Source organism: Micropterus dolomieu, linkage group LG21, assembly GCF_021292245.1.
Source record: "Micropterus dolomieu isolate WLL.071019.BEF.003 ecotype Adirondacks linkage group LG21, ASM2129224v1, whole genome shotgun sequence".
In the NCBI taxonomy this organism is placed as follows: Eukaryota; Metazoa; Chordata; class Actinopteri; order Centrarchiformes; family Centrarchidae; genus Micropterus; species Micropterus dolomieu.
Genome location: NC_060170.1, coordinates 11,032,407 through 11,047,725, shown reverse-complemented (window position 1 = coordinate 11,047,725; position 15,319 = coordinate 11,032,407). Strand labels below are relative to the sequence as shown.

Here is a 15,319-nt window from a genome sequence, read left to right as displayed (position 1 = left end):
CAAAATTAGCATTCACTTGGAGTCATGTTTATCACTAGTTTGGTCTCCACCAATAGTTTCCTATTTAACAGCTAAATGGTACAATATGTTCACCAGCTAGTTGCTAACCTTGGTTTGGTGCTGAGCAGTTACATTACAGTTGGTTTTTAGAGCTTTTTGGTGTTAACGGCTGCCAGCTGTGGGCAACACAGTAAAGGTTTTAGGCCATAAAAACCAAAACAATCAGCAGGAAGATGCAAAAACGGCACGTAGATCTAAGGGGGACTCCGAATCGGGTGGTTTGTTACTGACGAGTGACCCTTTTTCCAGAGCATCTCACCATCTTCATCAGCAGACGAACCTTCATGCTTAATTCATGCTTTTTTTCTTAAATAAGGCTTTATTTCTGTTTACAAATGCTTTCCTTGTCAAAAAAGGTGACTGGTCACCCGCCCAATAAATATTTACATTTAAATTACTACAAAAATCAAATCCTAAATTAAACCAAAAGTCCTGAGCCTCATGTCAACATAAAACTAAACCAGCAAGAAGTCAGGACCAAAGATAACCTACTTTGCAAAAATTTCTTCACTCTGAATGTCTAAAACTCCCGCTGGTTTCTATCAGTGGTCAGATACTTAACAATGAACACAGTTATTTCGAAGTGCAGATCGAAGATAAGCACACACACACACACACACACAGCACAGTACAGTACAGCAATCTACCCCAGTGGTTTGTCTGAACTTGTGTCTGCAGCACAGAAGCTCACCAAGGAGGAAAGGTTTCCATCTCCATCTCTGAACCGGAAAAGCGCACAGAGGGGTGGGGGTGGGGGGGACCCACACAGCCCACATCTGAAACCCAGACCCCATGCACCCTCTTCCCATAATGCCTTTGGACACTCCCCACACTGAGCACAGAAGGTTTACCACACACTGAAAGCCCTTATGTTAAACTCTTTAAGAACCCGCTGTCTCTCCTCAAACCAACGCTCCATTGCGATCACCTCTGCCAACACAAGCTCTTGCTTCTTCAGCTGAAGACGGTCTGTTATTATCTTCCGAAGCAGACGATTTAGAGTATCTCTCTCGCTCTGTCTCTCTCTCTCACACACACACACTCACAAAGATCCCTCTGTCTTAGGGGCTACAAAGGTTGATGGAGGCCAGTCATAAACTGCACTGTATGGACTGCATTTACAAGTTGAGAGTGGATTAAGTCGAGACAGATATGGTGATTGGCTGTATGAGGGAGAGTTGTGGATGGGATAAAGACTGGAGGGGTGGAGGGGGGTTAGGCGGTTACATGTGTGGGGAGAGTTTACATGAGAGGAGGGGAATCTGATAGAGGATGTGAGACCTCTTGGTTTGACACTTGATGTGGTCCATTTAAAATTACAAGCAGGAACATTGTAGGTTTATAGAGGCTGCAGATGGCCACAGCTGCCTCACATTTACTCAAACACATGTAATTCTGAAATTATTGGCTGGTGAATTGATTAGTCAAGGGACATAAAACAAATCGTCAATTTTAACAGGAAAAAAAATTCAACCATTTGGTGTTTGCAGCTTCCTAAATGTGATAATTTGCTGCATTTCTTTGTTTTCTTTCATTTTACATTGAACGTTTTTGGGTTTTGGACTGTTGACTCATGAATTTATGATTTATCATAAAAATAAACAATAAAATCAACTTTAAACTTTAATCCAACACGGACAAGAAAAAAACATTAAATAAAAAAAATTAACATCTACAGTTCACTGACAACTGGGCGAACTCCATCTGCTGACAAAGTTGGTCATGTGATATGATCAAAAGCACCAGAAAACCCTCTAAATGGACCTTGTGGTGGGATTGTTTTCTCAACTACAAGGTCAAGAATGAACTTTGAACCTCAACAATCCAATCTAACAATCCAAACCTCAGTGTGAGCTACTGTTCAGGAGTCCGTGCATTGTTTTAAACCTCGCTCCGGCCACCTCGACTCGCCTGCTGCACCGCACAGTGACGGCCAGTTTCGTCTGCGGCTGAGTGCATTGAATCTGACAGGCCAACATCATGCCCTGCTGGACAGCGATCAGACGGGGAGCAGGGAAAAGAATGGGCTGCCAGATGAAACAGAAGGTTGCCAGTTTACGCAGCAGCTTATATGCACGTCAGGCCACAAAGAGAAATCACAACACATGCTGTCATAAGATAAGTCCAAGATTTAGCTGGTTGAGCCCAGCCTAATATTGACCTGATGTTTTCTTCGTCTGGCCTTTTACAGCCTTGTCTTTTGCGATCATATGAAGAGAGCACATTGCATATTGCTAAAATGTCACAGCCAAAATGTCACAACCAAACCCAACTGTTTTCCTTTAAAAGGTTATAGAAAAAAGTCAAGTGATATACAGGTTGTGACTCCACTTGTTTCATGTTTCTCTTGATCAATATCTCGCTGTAAATCATCAGACAGATCATTTGTTGCCAACCTTTTTGCCTTGTAAACCTCTATATCAAAGCAATGTCACCTTAACAATCCCTTGCGACAGGTTGCATATGACAATGAGCTATGAGCAGTTATACAAAAGACTGGTTTTCGCTTTTCATATTATTTCATTTAATTAGTCGGGGCAGGAGGCAGACAAACACCCGCAGTGGGTGGAAGGTTTGGGCTGGGGGGATTCAAGTACTTGGAGGCACCATGGCAATGTGTATTTATATTACAACAATAATTTTAGTAAAACACAACAAGGGGAACATGTTGCTCTCAAGAAGAAAGGCGGATACAAGAACCCAATATTGGCACAATGGCATCCTGGCTCTGGCTAAATCTACATCTATCCACTGCAGAGGCACTATCCACAACCTGGAGGAGGAACTAGTATAGTGCAATATTATAACATTTGGAAAAGGTCATTTTAGGATAATATATTAGTATAGGATACACTTTATTTGACTAATGTCTGCCCAGAGATTGTTTATAGTAGGCCTTTCAACTGACAAATAAAACCGTTTTCTGTCTTGTTAAGGTTTGATTAGGGCTAATGTTACCGCATTCATTATAATTTCAGATAGTAGTATTCTATATTGCTTACCACTAGGATTATATTTCGTCTGATGAGTTTCCTTTTGGTACGTTGTTCTCATTCATTAAATCCTTGTGCAAGAAATAGGGTCTACATGGTAGTTAGTTTCTAGTTTGTTAATGCTAAGTGCCAACTTGTCAATAATCATAACCATTCATGCAGGACGAGTTCAACATATTTAAAGTTTGCTGAAGTGCCTCAATCTTTTTTTAACCTCCCGCCCCATCCAGGCTGTGATTGGTCAGTTCATGAAAAATTACATTGATGAGTAACTTTATGCACCCAATCTTCTCCCTACTCTCTCTGCTGATGGAGAGGGCAGAAAAGAGTAATGTTACTGGCAGCTTGTGAGAAGTACTGGTACGCAAGAAAAAGTCCCGGTACACCAAAGAGTAAAAAGTAGAAGTGCTGGTACTGTGTACCGGTGAGTACTGGCCCACTTCAAGCACTGCGTAAGAACATTTTTTAGGCTGTACAAATGACATGTCCCAGTTTTATGCAGGGTTATGTATCGAACTATTTCTATTACTGAGCTTTAGCGGTGCTAAGGTAAGCAATCCATTTCATATGAAGCTACAGTCAGCGGGTGGCTAGCTTACCTTAGCACCGCTAAAGCTCAGTAATGAGCATAATATATATCATTTGTTTAATCTGTACAAAAACTTGAGTGTAAAAATGACAATTTCAAGGCCAAGAAATAGATAAATAACCCTGCATAAACCTGTGACATGTCATATGTACACTTTGTTTTTTGTCCATATTTAAACAAATTAGATATAATGCAGCGTGCTTTCGGACAGAGCCAGGGTAGCTGTTTCCCACTATTTCTGGTATTTTTGCTAAGCTAAGCTAACCTGCTGACTGTAGCTTCATATGAAATGGATTGAGATGAGCGTGATATCTTCTCATCTTCTCATCAACCTCTTCGCCAGAAAGCGTATATTCTCAATACGTCTTATTATTCCTTTAATCTTCGCCGACCCCAGGTGGGGAACAACGAAGTTAGATTATAGATTGTCCCAGCATGTGCTTACAGGAAAACAGCTGGCTCAACCTGCCACTGAATTAAAAAAGAAACACTTTAATTGTGAGCCACCTTACAGTTACAGAAACACATATTTATTACATAAACAAAACACATGCATGTAGGTGTATGGCGCACTGTGGGACACTCACCACTACTTTCACCTCTGGCGCCCATCGTCAACCTGCTATTCAGACCGATCATGGATACCAGGAATAATCAAGAACAAAATAATTACCCCGCTGATTAACCAGCTCGAGCTTGTTCACGACACAAACACCACTATCTACATCATTATCGGCTTACAGAGCAACTCAATTATGCCTCATCTTGACAGCTCTGACAGGATTCAGCTTCCTCTTGTGTGTACATTTGTGTGAAGGGTCTAAGCAGCTGCCAAGTGAGCAGCGGCAGGCCACAGTCAGACAATCCAGCATGTGGGAGATTTTTTTTTTAAATAGCCCCTGAGTTCAGGTGGGAGAGAAATCCTATACATTAATGATAAGAGTCTCTGGTGAACTAACACTGTGTGCTGTATGGGAGGAGATTCTCATATTATAGGTTGCATAAAGTCACTTTGCTGCTTCAACTATACAACCAACACGTCATCTCATCAGAAAATTTAAATACACAATAACCGAAACCTAAAATAGTGTTAATACAGTAAAAAACTACAGCAAAGACAACAAACCAAAAGAAATAAGAACATTGTGAGGGTCTTATTCAAGGTAGGAGTGGCTATTTTCATAGCCTCTTCTTCGCTGAATACTTACAGAACATGTTTTCTTAATTAAGGTAGTATGGTGTTGATAAAACATTTCATAAAAGCTTGTTAGTGAACTGCTCGCTGCATAAGTTGATACCCTTAATACAGAGTGGCCTCATTTCTGATAAAATATTAGAGTGCACCGGGAAGTGGAATGGCTTCTATCGCTTTATTGTAGTTAATTTATTGTATCGCTTTATTGTAATAGGTTTTTGTATAAATCATATTCACATAGCAATAAAAAACTGATTTCTCCCTTTTTTTTTAAAGATTGCATCTAGGAAAGTATACAAAATGGACCATTTGTGCAGAATGTAGTAATTAAGCTATTTCAATTTCAGAACCCCATTCATAACAGAGAGGTCTATGGCATACAGATCACGCTCCTCAACACTCTTGACCATGTCAGCTCTCCTAATGTAATGATAATTATTCTTCCAGATAAAGCTAAAATTCATATTATTTATTAATCCAGCCATTCTGTCTGAGATTTCTAGTGAAAAAGCGGGACACGTATACAAATTCCTCTTTGTATATGTGTGTGTATACCTCTGTGTGTGTGTGTGTGTGTAATGCATCTCACTGAGCACATGATTATCCCTCAGCGCAAGAAGAAAGACACTTTTGCTGTTAATACACTTCTGCTTCATGCGATGCTGCAGTCTACCAGGACAGTGCAAGCACGCTAGTATAGTTGTTTCAGACACTCTGTCACAACAGCAACAGTGGCTGTCTTTCTGCAGAACATTAATAAGCTGCTGCATGACCTAGCTTTAGAAGTTAGAGAAAAATGTCTGCGTTTTTAAGAATTCACATCTGTGCATGCCTAGATTTGACCTCTTAATGCCATCAGAGACCGGATTTTTCTGACAGAGATGGTGACATTCATAAAATGTACCTGGACGATGCTAAACCACCAGTATAACATAGGACATATTTATTCAGCACTCTTATAATATCCACATCAACTAGTTCAGTGCAATCCAGGAGTTATTTGCTTCAGTGTGCCCACTTTCACTCAACTTGCCTCATCTATTTCCCCTGAGGTTCCTACATTCAGCAGAAAGCCTTTCACCAGTCTCCAGAGCATGAACATTTTGCATCACCCATAAACTTAATCTCTTTTTATTGGATTTCTCCTGTTACACATGAGCACAAAACTATAGGTCTGGAAGGAAGCCCTTATTCTTTGATTCTGAGGGCCTGACACTAAAAATCTTCCTCTAAAAAGTTCCTCTCACATTTAACATATAAGACTCGTCTTCTGCTATTGAACTCTATAGTAGATCAAGACATTGAGCTAATAATCGGTGGTTGTAAGAAAAATACACCACTAAACAAACGTGGAAACTGAATTAACAGCTGTATCTTTACTAGAAACACAGACGGTATTTAGGGTGGATCTTTCATTTAGGTGTTGTTTCACATTCAGTTCCAAACATATAAAAGTCAAACAGAGCAAAGAGAGCAAAGAGAGCATGAAACAGTCCCTCTTTGCTTTACAAGGAGAGACTGACTTCTTGTAGACACATGAAATGATTGTTTTACTCTACAGTAAATATGGCACAGCTGACTTAAACTAAACATAAACTTGGCCTTTTTTTCTCCCTAGTGTTATGAGGGGGAATACCATTGCTTTAAATACTTTGTTAATACATAGGTACACATGGGAGTACTTACGCACTAGCCCAGATGGTGGACCCTCTAATTTGAAATCCAAGGGTATAATTAAGAGACAAAAAAATTAAAAAGGAAAGCAGGAGGATTTGCTGCTTTGACATGAAACGCGGCACAAATTACAGCAAGGAGAAGCTTGGTTTGTGTGGTCATCATTATTAGATATTCACATTAAAACAAAATATTCTCTGGGAAGGCAGCTTTGCATGGGGATCCGGCTTTAACTTTGAAGTTCCACAGATAGACGCAAGCATATCCCTGCGTATTAGTCTTAACTTGATGGCACATTAAATGGATGATATCAGATGACAGAGCTGATGGTTTAGAGTTCATTTCAGGGGGGAAATGGTGTTTTGCATGGTTCAGTTTAAGAGACAATAGCAAGCAATGCAGTGCAGCAGTCATATTGTGATGGAGATTAAAAATGTCATAAATCATCATAACCACTGAAAATGTGCTCAATCAAAAAGACTACACTGTGATTTATCAGCTTCACGCAGCTGATGCAAAACAGGTAAACAGATCAGGACAAGGGGCGCAGGATGTGTTGGAGAGTCGAGTGCGTAAAAGCTGCTGGCTTGTGTTACAGGCTCATCGTTTCCCTGATTAAATCGAAACGTAACCTACAGGACGGCACAGCACGGGTTCCCGATGATTTCTAAGCTTTTTCCAGATTTACACGGACCCCCATGTGGTAGAAGTTTGCCGCAGGGGCTCCACAGGTCTGAGGGCACCTATGGATACGGTTTGGACCTCAAGTGCTTGGTGTGGAGGTAATACTGAAACTGTCGTCTAATCAGACTAGTCACTTCGCCCACATTATCCCACTCTCCTGTCTTCAAACTAATCAAATAACAACAAACCAGTTTCCCATTTTGCTTTGGTTGCTGCCTGTAAACACAGCAGTTAAAGACATCATGCAGTTTGGGAAAGAGTGCCGTACTGGGATTCGGACCAATGCGATGAACTATGAATGAAGTTACTGCGGCTGCAATCTGTGGCATGTCCGACACCAAATAGGAATATGACACTATAACATTCAAACTAATGTAGTACTTGGGTGTGTTGTAGCCTACAATTTCTGATAGGATAACAGCTTGTCCGATGCGCTAAGGAGCAACTTTGATGACGCGACAACGCAGATATTTATCGACATATTGCCTCAGAAAAGGCGAGTAGAAAAGTTTGACTTACCGGTGTCAAAATTACTAAAAGCCGCAGAAGAAATAACCCCAGCGAGAAGAAGTGCAGAGGTGACTGTCCAGGAATCCATCGTGTGATTAAAGAGTCTGAGCTGGCTCTCAGGTGAAGTGCAGCCTGACGGACGGATGCGCAGACCGGAGGGCTGCTGGACTTGACTGACTGACTGGTTGACTGTCCGGGTCTGTGCAGGAGTAGCTCTTTGACCGGCGTCAAAAGTCCCTGAACTTCAAGGCAGGTCTCACAACTACTACTACACTGACACCACAAAGACGGGAACAGATAGTAGAAGCAGGGATCCTATTTCCAACCCATGTGACAGGAAATAGGGGCAATAGATTCAACCTGCAGCGCTGGGGAAGAGGCAGACAGAGAGGAGGAGGAGGAGGAGGAGGAGGAGGGAGTGGGTTGGGGTTGGAGGGTGGACTCAGTAGTGCAGCGAAGAGCAGGTCAGTAAAGTAGAAACTGATTTTCCATCTTTAAAGACTGGATTTAAAGCAGTTTCCCACACTAATATCATAATAAGTTAAAACACTAAAAGTGTTTTTAGTGAAACACTAAAAACACACAGAGGAAAACTATTATAGAGGGTTGTCATGCATTAGATCTCTCTAGTAATATTATAGGCATAAAAGTGATGCCACAAGAGCTCAGAACTGCCATAAAGTATGACAGTTCATTGTGAACACGCTGTGAAGAACCAGAAACACAAGTTTCCTTCTGGGAACTTATTATGGGAGTATTGTCTAGGTTTTATGTCGGGGTCTAAATCTAATTGGGGGTCCATTACATTTGGAAACCCCTGGGCTACGACATATTCAATACTAAGCCGGTCACAAAGGCAAGTCAAACAACCATAGCTGTACATCATTTTAATAGCAGAACAGCAAAGGGGGGAAGGCGAGTGACAAAGATTTGCACATGATCTTGGTACAGCTGTGAGTATGTAGCCCTGTAGCTGAATATAAAGGGGATTGACTAAGATGTGGATGAGGATATGAAGGGAAAAAACTTTTGATCCCAAAACCATTTATATTTTATTTAATTTGTCTGCCTGTTTGCTTACATTTAATACATAGAAGTAAAAACCTGTGGTGGGAATAAATGGACATTTTAAAGCTGGTGATATTGTTGTTACGTTGACATGAATATAAGGACACTCAGCAGATTAGAACATAAAATCAGGGTGTGAAAAATATTAAATGTACTCTTGAATGACTTTCCCTTCACGTGTCTCCAGTGAATCTTACCCACTGGATAGAAACAGGTGCACTGTGACTGTGAGTGATCCTCACCTCTTTGCCATTTCAGACTGGCAGCCTCATCTTCAGTGTGAAACAGCACCCTCGTGTGTTTCACTGTAAGCATCATGCGGCACAGGGAAGAAGTGTCCAAGCCAAAAGCAGTCATTTAACCTAAAAATAGAAAATCCAGGATGATCTCACCGCTCTTGAAGAAAAAAGGCCCAACATTTATTTAGCCAAAACCGACAGGGTTGAGATGGGGAGCACAGGGAAAGTAATCTAGCATGACGTGCGCCCTTTAGAGAAATGTAACTGTGTGGCCTGTGCGGGTAAAAACTGCACTTATATTACAGTGAAAAACTGAGGTTTGAGAGAAAGAGATGTATTATAATTGAACCATACTGACAGTTTACTATGTCTATAACTGAGATGTCTAACCTTTTCTTCTAAACTTTTCTGAAACTGCATGACAGCTGGATATTATATCCTTTACATATCCTATCAGTGGTGAAAAAATAACTTAGTAGATTTACTTTAGTACTGTTCTGAGGTACTTTACTTCAGTATTTTAATTTTCTGCTAGTTTACACATTTTTGCATCATTATACTTTAGTATTGTAATAATCTAATATGGAATATATACATTCACAGGGGGCATCCTTTGAGCTTAAAGTATATTTTGCTGATAATACTTGTAAGGGGCTGCAACCATAAATTATTTTCATTATCAATTAATTCATCTACTGTTTTGTTGTCTGAGCCGATAGTGATGTTTTCATGTGTCTTGTTTTGTCTCACCAACAGTCCAAAATCAAAACAGATTCAGTTTCCTACCACAGACTAAGAAAACCAGAAAATATTCACATTTGTGAATTTTTGCTTAAAAACAATTCAGTTTATCAACTAGTCATTGCAGCTCTATGCTCATGTACTTTACTTTCGATTATGATTGCAGAACAACTTGTAAATGAGTATTCTTACACTGAAGCAATGCAACTTTAACTTGAGCAAAGCACCTGAATACTGCAGGTCATCTTCCACCACTGTATCCTAAATACTGTTATCATTATTCAACATGTGACATGTAATGAGTATGTTCTTATACAAAGCAGTCTTAGTGTCCTCAGACTGAATGAAAACTATGGGTCCATATGAAAATTAACTTGAATTGGAGTCCTGTTATTACCTCCCATCTTCCCTGCTATCTGTCTGTGATGCTGTGCACTAGTAGCAAGGCTCCCTTTGTCTTCTGTGTGTGTGTGTGTGTGTGTGTGTGTGTGTGTGTGTGTGTGTGTGTGTGTGTGTGTGTGTGTGTGTGTGTGTGTGTGTGTGTGTGTGTGATCACATGCTGGGCTTGTCTGTACACGCTGCCTGGCCACATTCCTTGTGGTCTGCTGGAGTTACTGTAATTCTGTTCCGTCTTTTTGCTCTCTCCAGATAAAACTTGGCACTTCCACACATGACATTCACACTTTATTCTTTTGGCATTTTGCCTTTTAGACAGTTTTTCATCAGGTTGAAAACATCAGATGATGAGAATCAAAAGTTCCTCACAGTACCATGTGTGTGAGAGCATTTCACCCTTGGCCAGTGTGTCTTGCCTGCTGAGCTATGCAAGACAGAGGCTGGAGGTCTCATAATACAGTGAGCTGTATTAGAAAGTACGCTGGCATCCCTGACCTGCCTGGCAATGAGAAGGTATGCATAGTTGAATTAAAAAATTTGCCCAGATGCTTTGAATTCATAAATTCAGGAGCCAAGACTATGTCATGTCCTTGTTCCCTCTTGGGTAAACAAGAGTGCCTGGCCCTGAATCTTATGGCATATATATGTATATATACATATACGTATATGTATATGTATATGTATATGGCCATACATTTTGTTTCATCTGAGAGAGAGAGAGAGAGAGAGTGAGAGAGAGAGAGAGAGAGAGAGAGAAGAGAGAGAGAACTAAATTTAAGGGTCAGTTCACTCAGATTATTGTATTTATTATTCCAGGTTTTGAGTCTTTGACATTTCTGCCTCAACTTCAGTTAGGCTAATTAATAAAGGTGTATGTAAATTATTATTTTTTTTATTTCTCACATCATAAAAAATTAAAAATTAAGAATGACTCGATTTGAGCTGAGCTGTAGGAAATTGAGATTGGCATGTTCACTACTTTCTGACAACTTGCAGACAAAACAATTACTCAATTAATCAAGAAAATAATTGGCAAAATTATCAGTAATGAAAATAATCACAGCTTGCAATTAAATTAATTGATAAAATATGTTCTTTTTGTAAGCCAATTTAAAACTAGTATGTTAAAGTGTGTACACACCTCTCTTCTTAGGCTAAGTTTAGGGGATTGGGAAAGTGTGTCTTGCAACCTGATGAAAAGATCTGGGAGGTTGTTATGTTTTTTCAGTTTTTGGCAGTAATGTGACAAGAAGAAGGATGACCATTTTGTCTCCCTCTTTGACACCACCATTGAGTCATTGTTTGCTGTCGGGATCGTTCTCCTCACAGCCAAAATAATCTCTGCTATCACTTGACTTAATTGCATTAATTAAAAACAACATGCTGGCACACATAGTGACGCACAACTTCTTGCATCTACTCCTATGGGGGACACAGTGAGTCAATGCGATTACTCAACCAAAGCATCTGGTTGTTGTCTGAAGTCTGTGCGACCTGGCCAACAACCCCCACACGGCCACATCATTAGTGGTTGCACACACAAGACAACACACATTATGGTGTCACTCTTTGACCCCAGCAAAGCTTGGATAAAGTGGGCTCGCCTTGACAAATGACTGCCTCTGGCCCTATCTGTAGCTGTAGACCTGTAACCACCATCTTCTCTGAACTCCTATCCCCTACACACACACAAACACACACACACACACACACACACACACACACCTGTACGGGCCCCTGAGCTTACCCATGTTCAAAGCCAAGATAAAAGCCAACGTTTACATCCAGCCACAGTAGCAATGCAACCCCTCCTCCTCCACCTCTCTCCGCTGACACACAGCCATCATCCATCTTGCTAGGCCTCCCGGGTCTCTAATTAGGCTCCGTGTGGGTGACACCCTCTGGAATGTTTATAGTAACATCACTCAGCTTTATCTACTTTAAAAGAGAGACCAAAAGAGAAGGAGAAATAATAGAAAACAGACAGAGAAGCAGAGAAATAATGAGAGGTGGATGGAACACCAAGATATTTATTAGGACTAAATTACTGGAAATAGGTATATTATTGTTTTTTCCCCAACTGTCTTTTCTATCAGTTATGATGGCACTGTACTCACCAGATAATTGCAGAGATCTGGGAACATGATGACCACGCTACAACAATATCCAGTTGGAAAACAACACAAGCAGTATGACAATCAAACAGGTGATAAAGAAGCCAACAGTTTTTCAAGATTATTGAAACCACTTTTTTGGAGGAAAGTAAGCACATTTATCTATAGCAAAATGTGCTCTGGTAAACTCTGTTTCCAACAGTTTGAGTAGTTGGGGCAAGTTTAACGTTGACTTTTGTTTTCTCTTCATGGCTAACCTGGGGGTTTGTTGATAACATGTTTGACCGTCTGACTGCTCGTGTTTCTTGTCCTGTCAGATTTCTTTTTAAGACCGTAATCTGAGATTTTAGCAGTTAACTTGGTGAGTACAATCTCATTATTACAAATAGGAATGATGGTCAAACCTATGAAAATAAGTAGTAAATTTTCATTTTAAACCCGCACAGCATAACATAAGACATTAAGAAACATAATAACAATGTAATCTAGAATTATTCTTTAAGATGACTCTGTTGGTTGATGTGTTTACTTTCCATATGGACATTTGCATAGGTGCTTTTGTTTGTCCAATTTGAAAATAGGTCATAAGGAGAAGTAATTTCTGAGCACAAGATGAGAATGACTGGTAGAGCATCAACCCAGTAGCCATTTTTTACCCACAGTGGATGCCAGCCATTCATGTTTCTTGCGCCTTGTCCATTGGCCTCAAAGGGGCTAAAATACCGAAGGCCTCATGAGTTTCAAAACCAAACCAAAAACCAAACCTAAAGCATCTTGGTCCCTGTAAACCAGAGCCTGGTCCCTGCACAAGTCATCATTCCATTTTTGGGAAATCCTATAAAAGTAATAAAATTTATTTGAAATTGGGTGGCTGCAGTAGCAGTAGAGCTGAGATATTGTAGAAATTATAAAGATGATTTATTGTTTGTGAATTAATCAATTAGATTAATACCTTTCCTAAAAACTCAGCAAATATGGTTATATCTTCAAAGTATATATTTGTTCCCATGTATGCCTTTAAAGCGCTAATAATTGATTTATTGGCCATTTAGGGGTAGTGGAACAAGCTTTAAATACAACGCTAACTATTATCACCATGTAAAGTTGTTTTAGCATAAAGGGTTAGTAAACAATTGCCTATTTAATAGCATCACTGTCAACATTAGTGTTGATTTCCTGAGGTAAATAGCTACTAAATGCTATACTAATAATACTATGTTCACCAGCTAGTTGCTAACTCTGTTTCACCAGCTGTCCTGTGTACAAGTTTTATGACAAAGTGTTGATTTTAACCTGCAAGAAATGATGTACAGTACAAAGCAAATGTGGAATGATAGCATGGTTCTGGTGTTGTTTGCTTCGTAACGTTCAATTTAGATTTATTGTTGTCATACTATTACTCAAGTACACAGCTTCTTTGCCGGTTGCCAATAATGCAACATCATGGTGGAAGACCCATTCACAAAAGTAACTTAACTTACTACAGTATAACTGTTATACTAAAGTGCGTCAACAATCTAATTTATAATATGCAGTCTACCTCACTAATTGTTTTTGTTATCATCCCATAAAATGCTGAGCTGCTCCGATTAAAGATACACAAATAGTTGTTGAAAAGCCGGCTGGTGAGCTAACGCCGACGTGTCATGTCAGCTAAATGCAGTCAGTCGTTATGGATTAGTTCAACATCAAGCAGATAAAGATATTACTGTAATGTTGCAGAGGGAGCTTACCTGAGTTTTCAGCATTTTGTGTGATGCCGTCCCCAGTGTGTTGGTCTCTGTTTTTACCTGTTCATTAGTTTGAGCACACACATGAGCAAAGGCTTGGCAAGGTAGGGGTAGCAATCTGAAACCTCACCACTAGAAGCCACTGAAAACTACACATGGTCCCTTTAAAGGTTCAGTGTGTTAGTGTGAGTGGCATCTAGTGATGAGCGTTGCGAATTGCAACCAGCGGTTCATGCTGCATTCACATGGCCCTTGGATGGTCCCATTTCCTGAGTTGTGAAGTTGTTCTTCCGACTTCAGTGTGTGTTCATGTGCTCTTAAGCCTGAATGTGGAATCAACATGGACGCTACTACAAAGATGTGTTGGATTAGCATTATCAGAGCATATGAACAACACGCAGACATCTAGTTTATTCTACATGGACAGCAAAGTAACCGTTATAACATATTACAAATAACATGTTTGAATCAAAATCTGTGCACATGTACACTTTATTTCCCTTTTTGTAATAAAGATTTAAGGAGGAAAAAAGAATCTGATTATTCCGACATGAATGCACCATCAGTCACCGCTCGCCCCTCCCTTTCCACGCGTGCAGGAGAAGATACGGTGGCCAACACGCTCTGTCAGCTCTTGTGCTAAATAATAGGTGTGGTCCTCCATTTGTCCAAATTTCAACACCAGGGGCAATTCGGGGTTCACTATCTTTTTTTTTTTTTTTTTTTTTAAACCTGTCCTGCCCAGCAGCCTGGTATAGAGTATGATGACCTGGATACCATATTGTGCCAGACAGATTTTACTTTAACAAGAGAGTATTGATTTGTCACCGGGCCGGACAGGGGGGCCCTAACCCTAACCCTAGCAGTGGGAAAAACCAATTGCAGAAAGCAACGAAACCTGCAATAGAACAGAGAGAGGGGCTTGGGGAGGAGAAAAACAACAACAAACAAACACAAACAAAAACAAACAATAAAAATAATAATAATAGTAAAAGACAACCAGCCGAACAGCAGCAATAAACAGCTAACATAGTAAGACAACTAAGAGAAAAATGAAAACAAGAAACAGTCCAGCGATGCAAACACAGCGAGCACACAACATAGACCAGTGCTCCCCCCCCACCCAGCACCCCACCGCCAGGCAGCGAACAACCAAAATGCCCAAATGCACAAATGATGAGCCCAACGCGCACACTGTGCGAGCACGGCGACACCCAATGCCCAGCAGCCCCCTGCGAATCCCGCGTGCGAGGTCGGGCAAACAAGAGAGAGCAAGCGGAACAACATGATAGCGAAAGCCAGCGGAGAGAAACACCAGCAGCAAGT

The 15,319-nt window shown here is 40.4% G+C and overlaps 1 protein-coding gene across 3 annotated transcripts in view; it reads right to left on the bottom strand.

The window, feature by feature from the left end:
• The window catches only part of kremen1 (kringle containing transmembrane protein 1), a 59,159-nt gene extending 50,031 nt beyond the window's left edge, over window positions 1-9,128 (bottom strand). For 2 of the 3 annotated variants that reach the window (XM_046034977.1, XM_046034979.1), the window contains exon 1: window positions 7,715-8,018. In XM_046034977.1, the coding sequence (XP_045890933.1) occupies window positions 7,715-7,793 (79 nt within the window). In that variant the 5' untranslated portion in view covers window positions 7,794-8,018. Of the gene's footprint in view, window positions 1-7,714; window positions 8,019-9,015 lie in introns of those variants that run through there. The other variant, XM_046034978.1, reaches the window with a different exon arrangement.
• Between the last annotated feature and the right edge of the window lie 6,191 nt (window positions 9,129-15,319).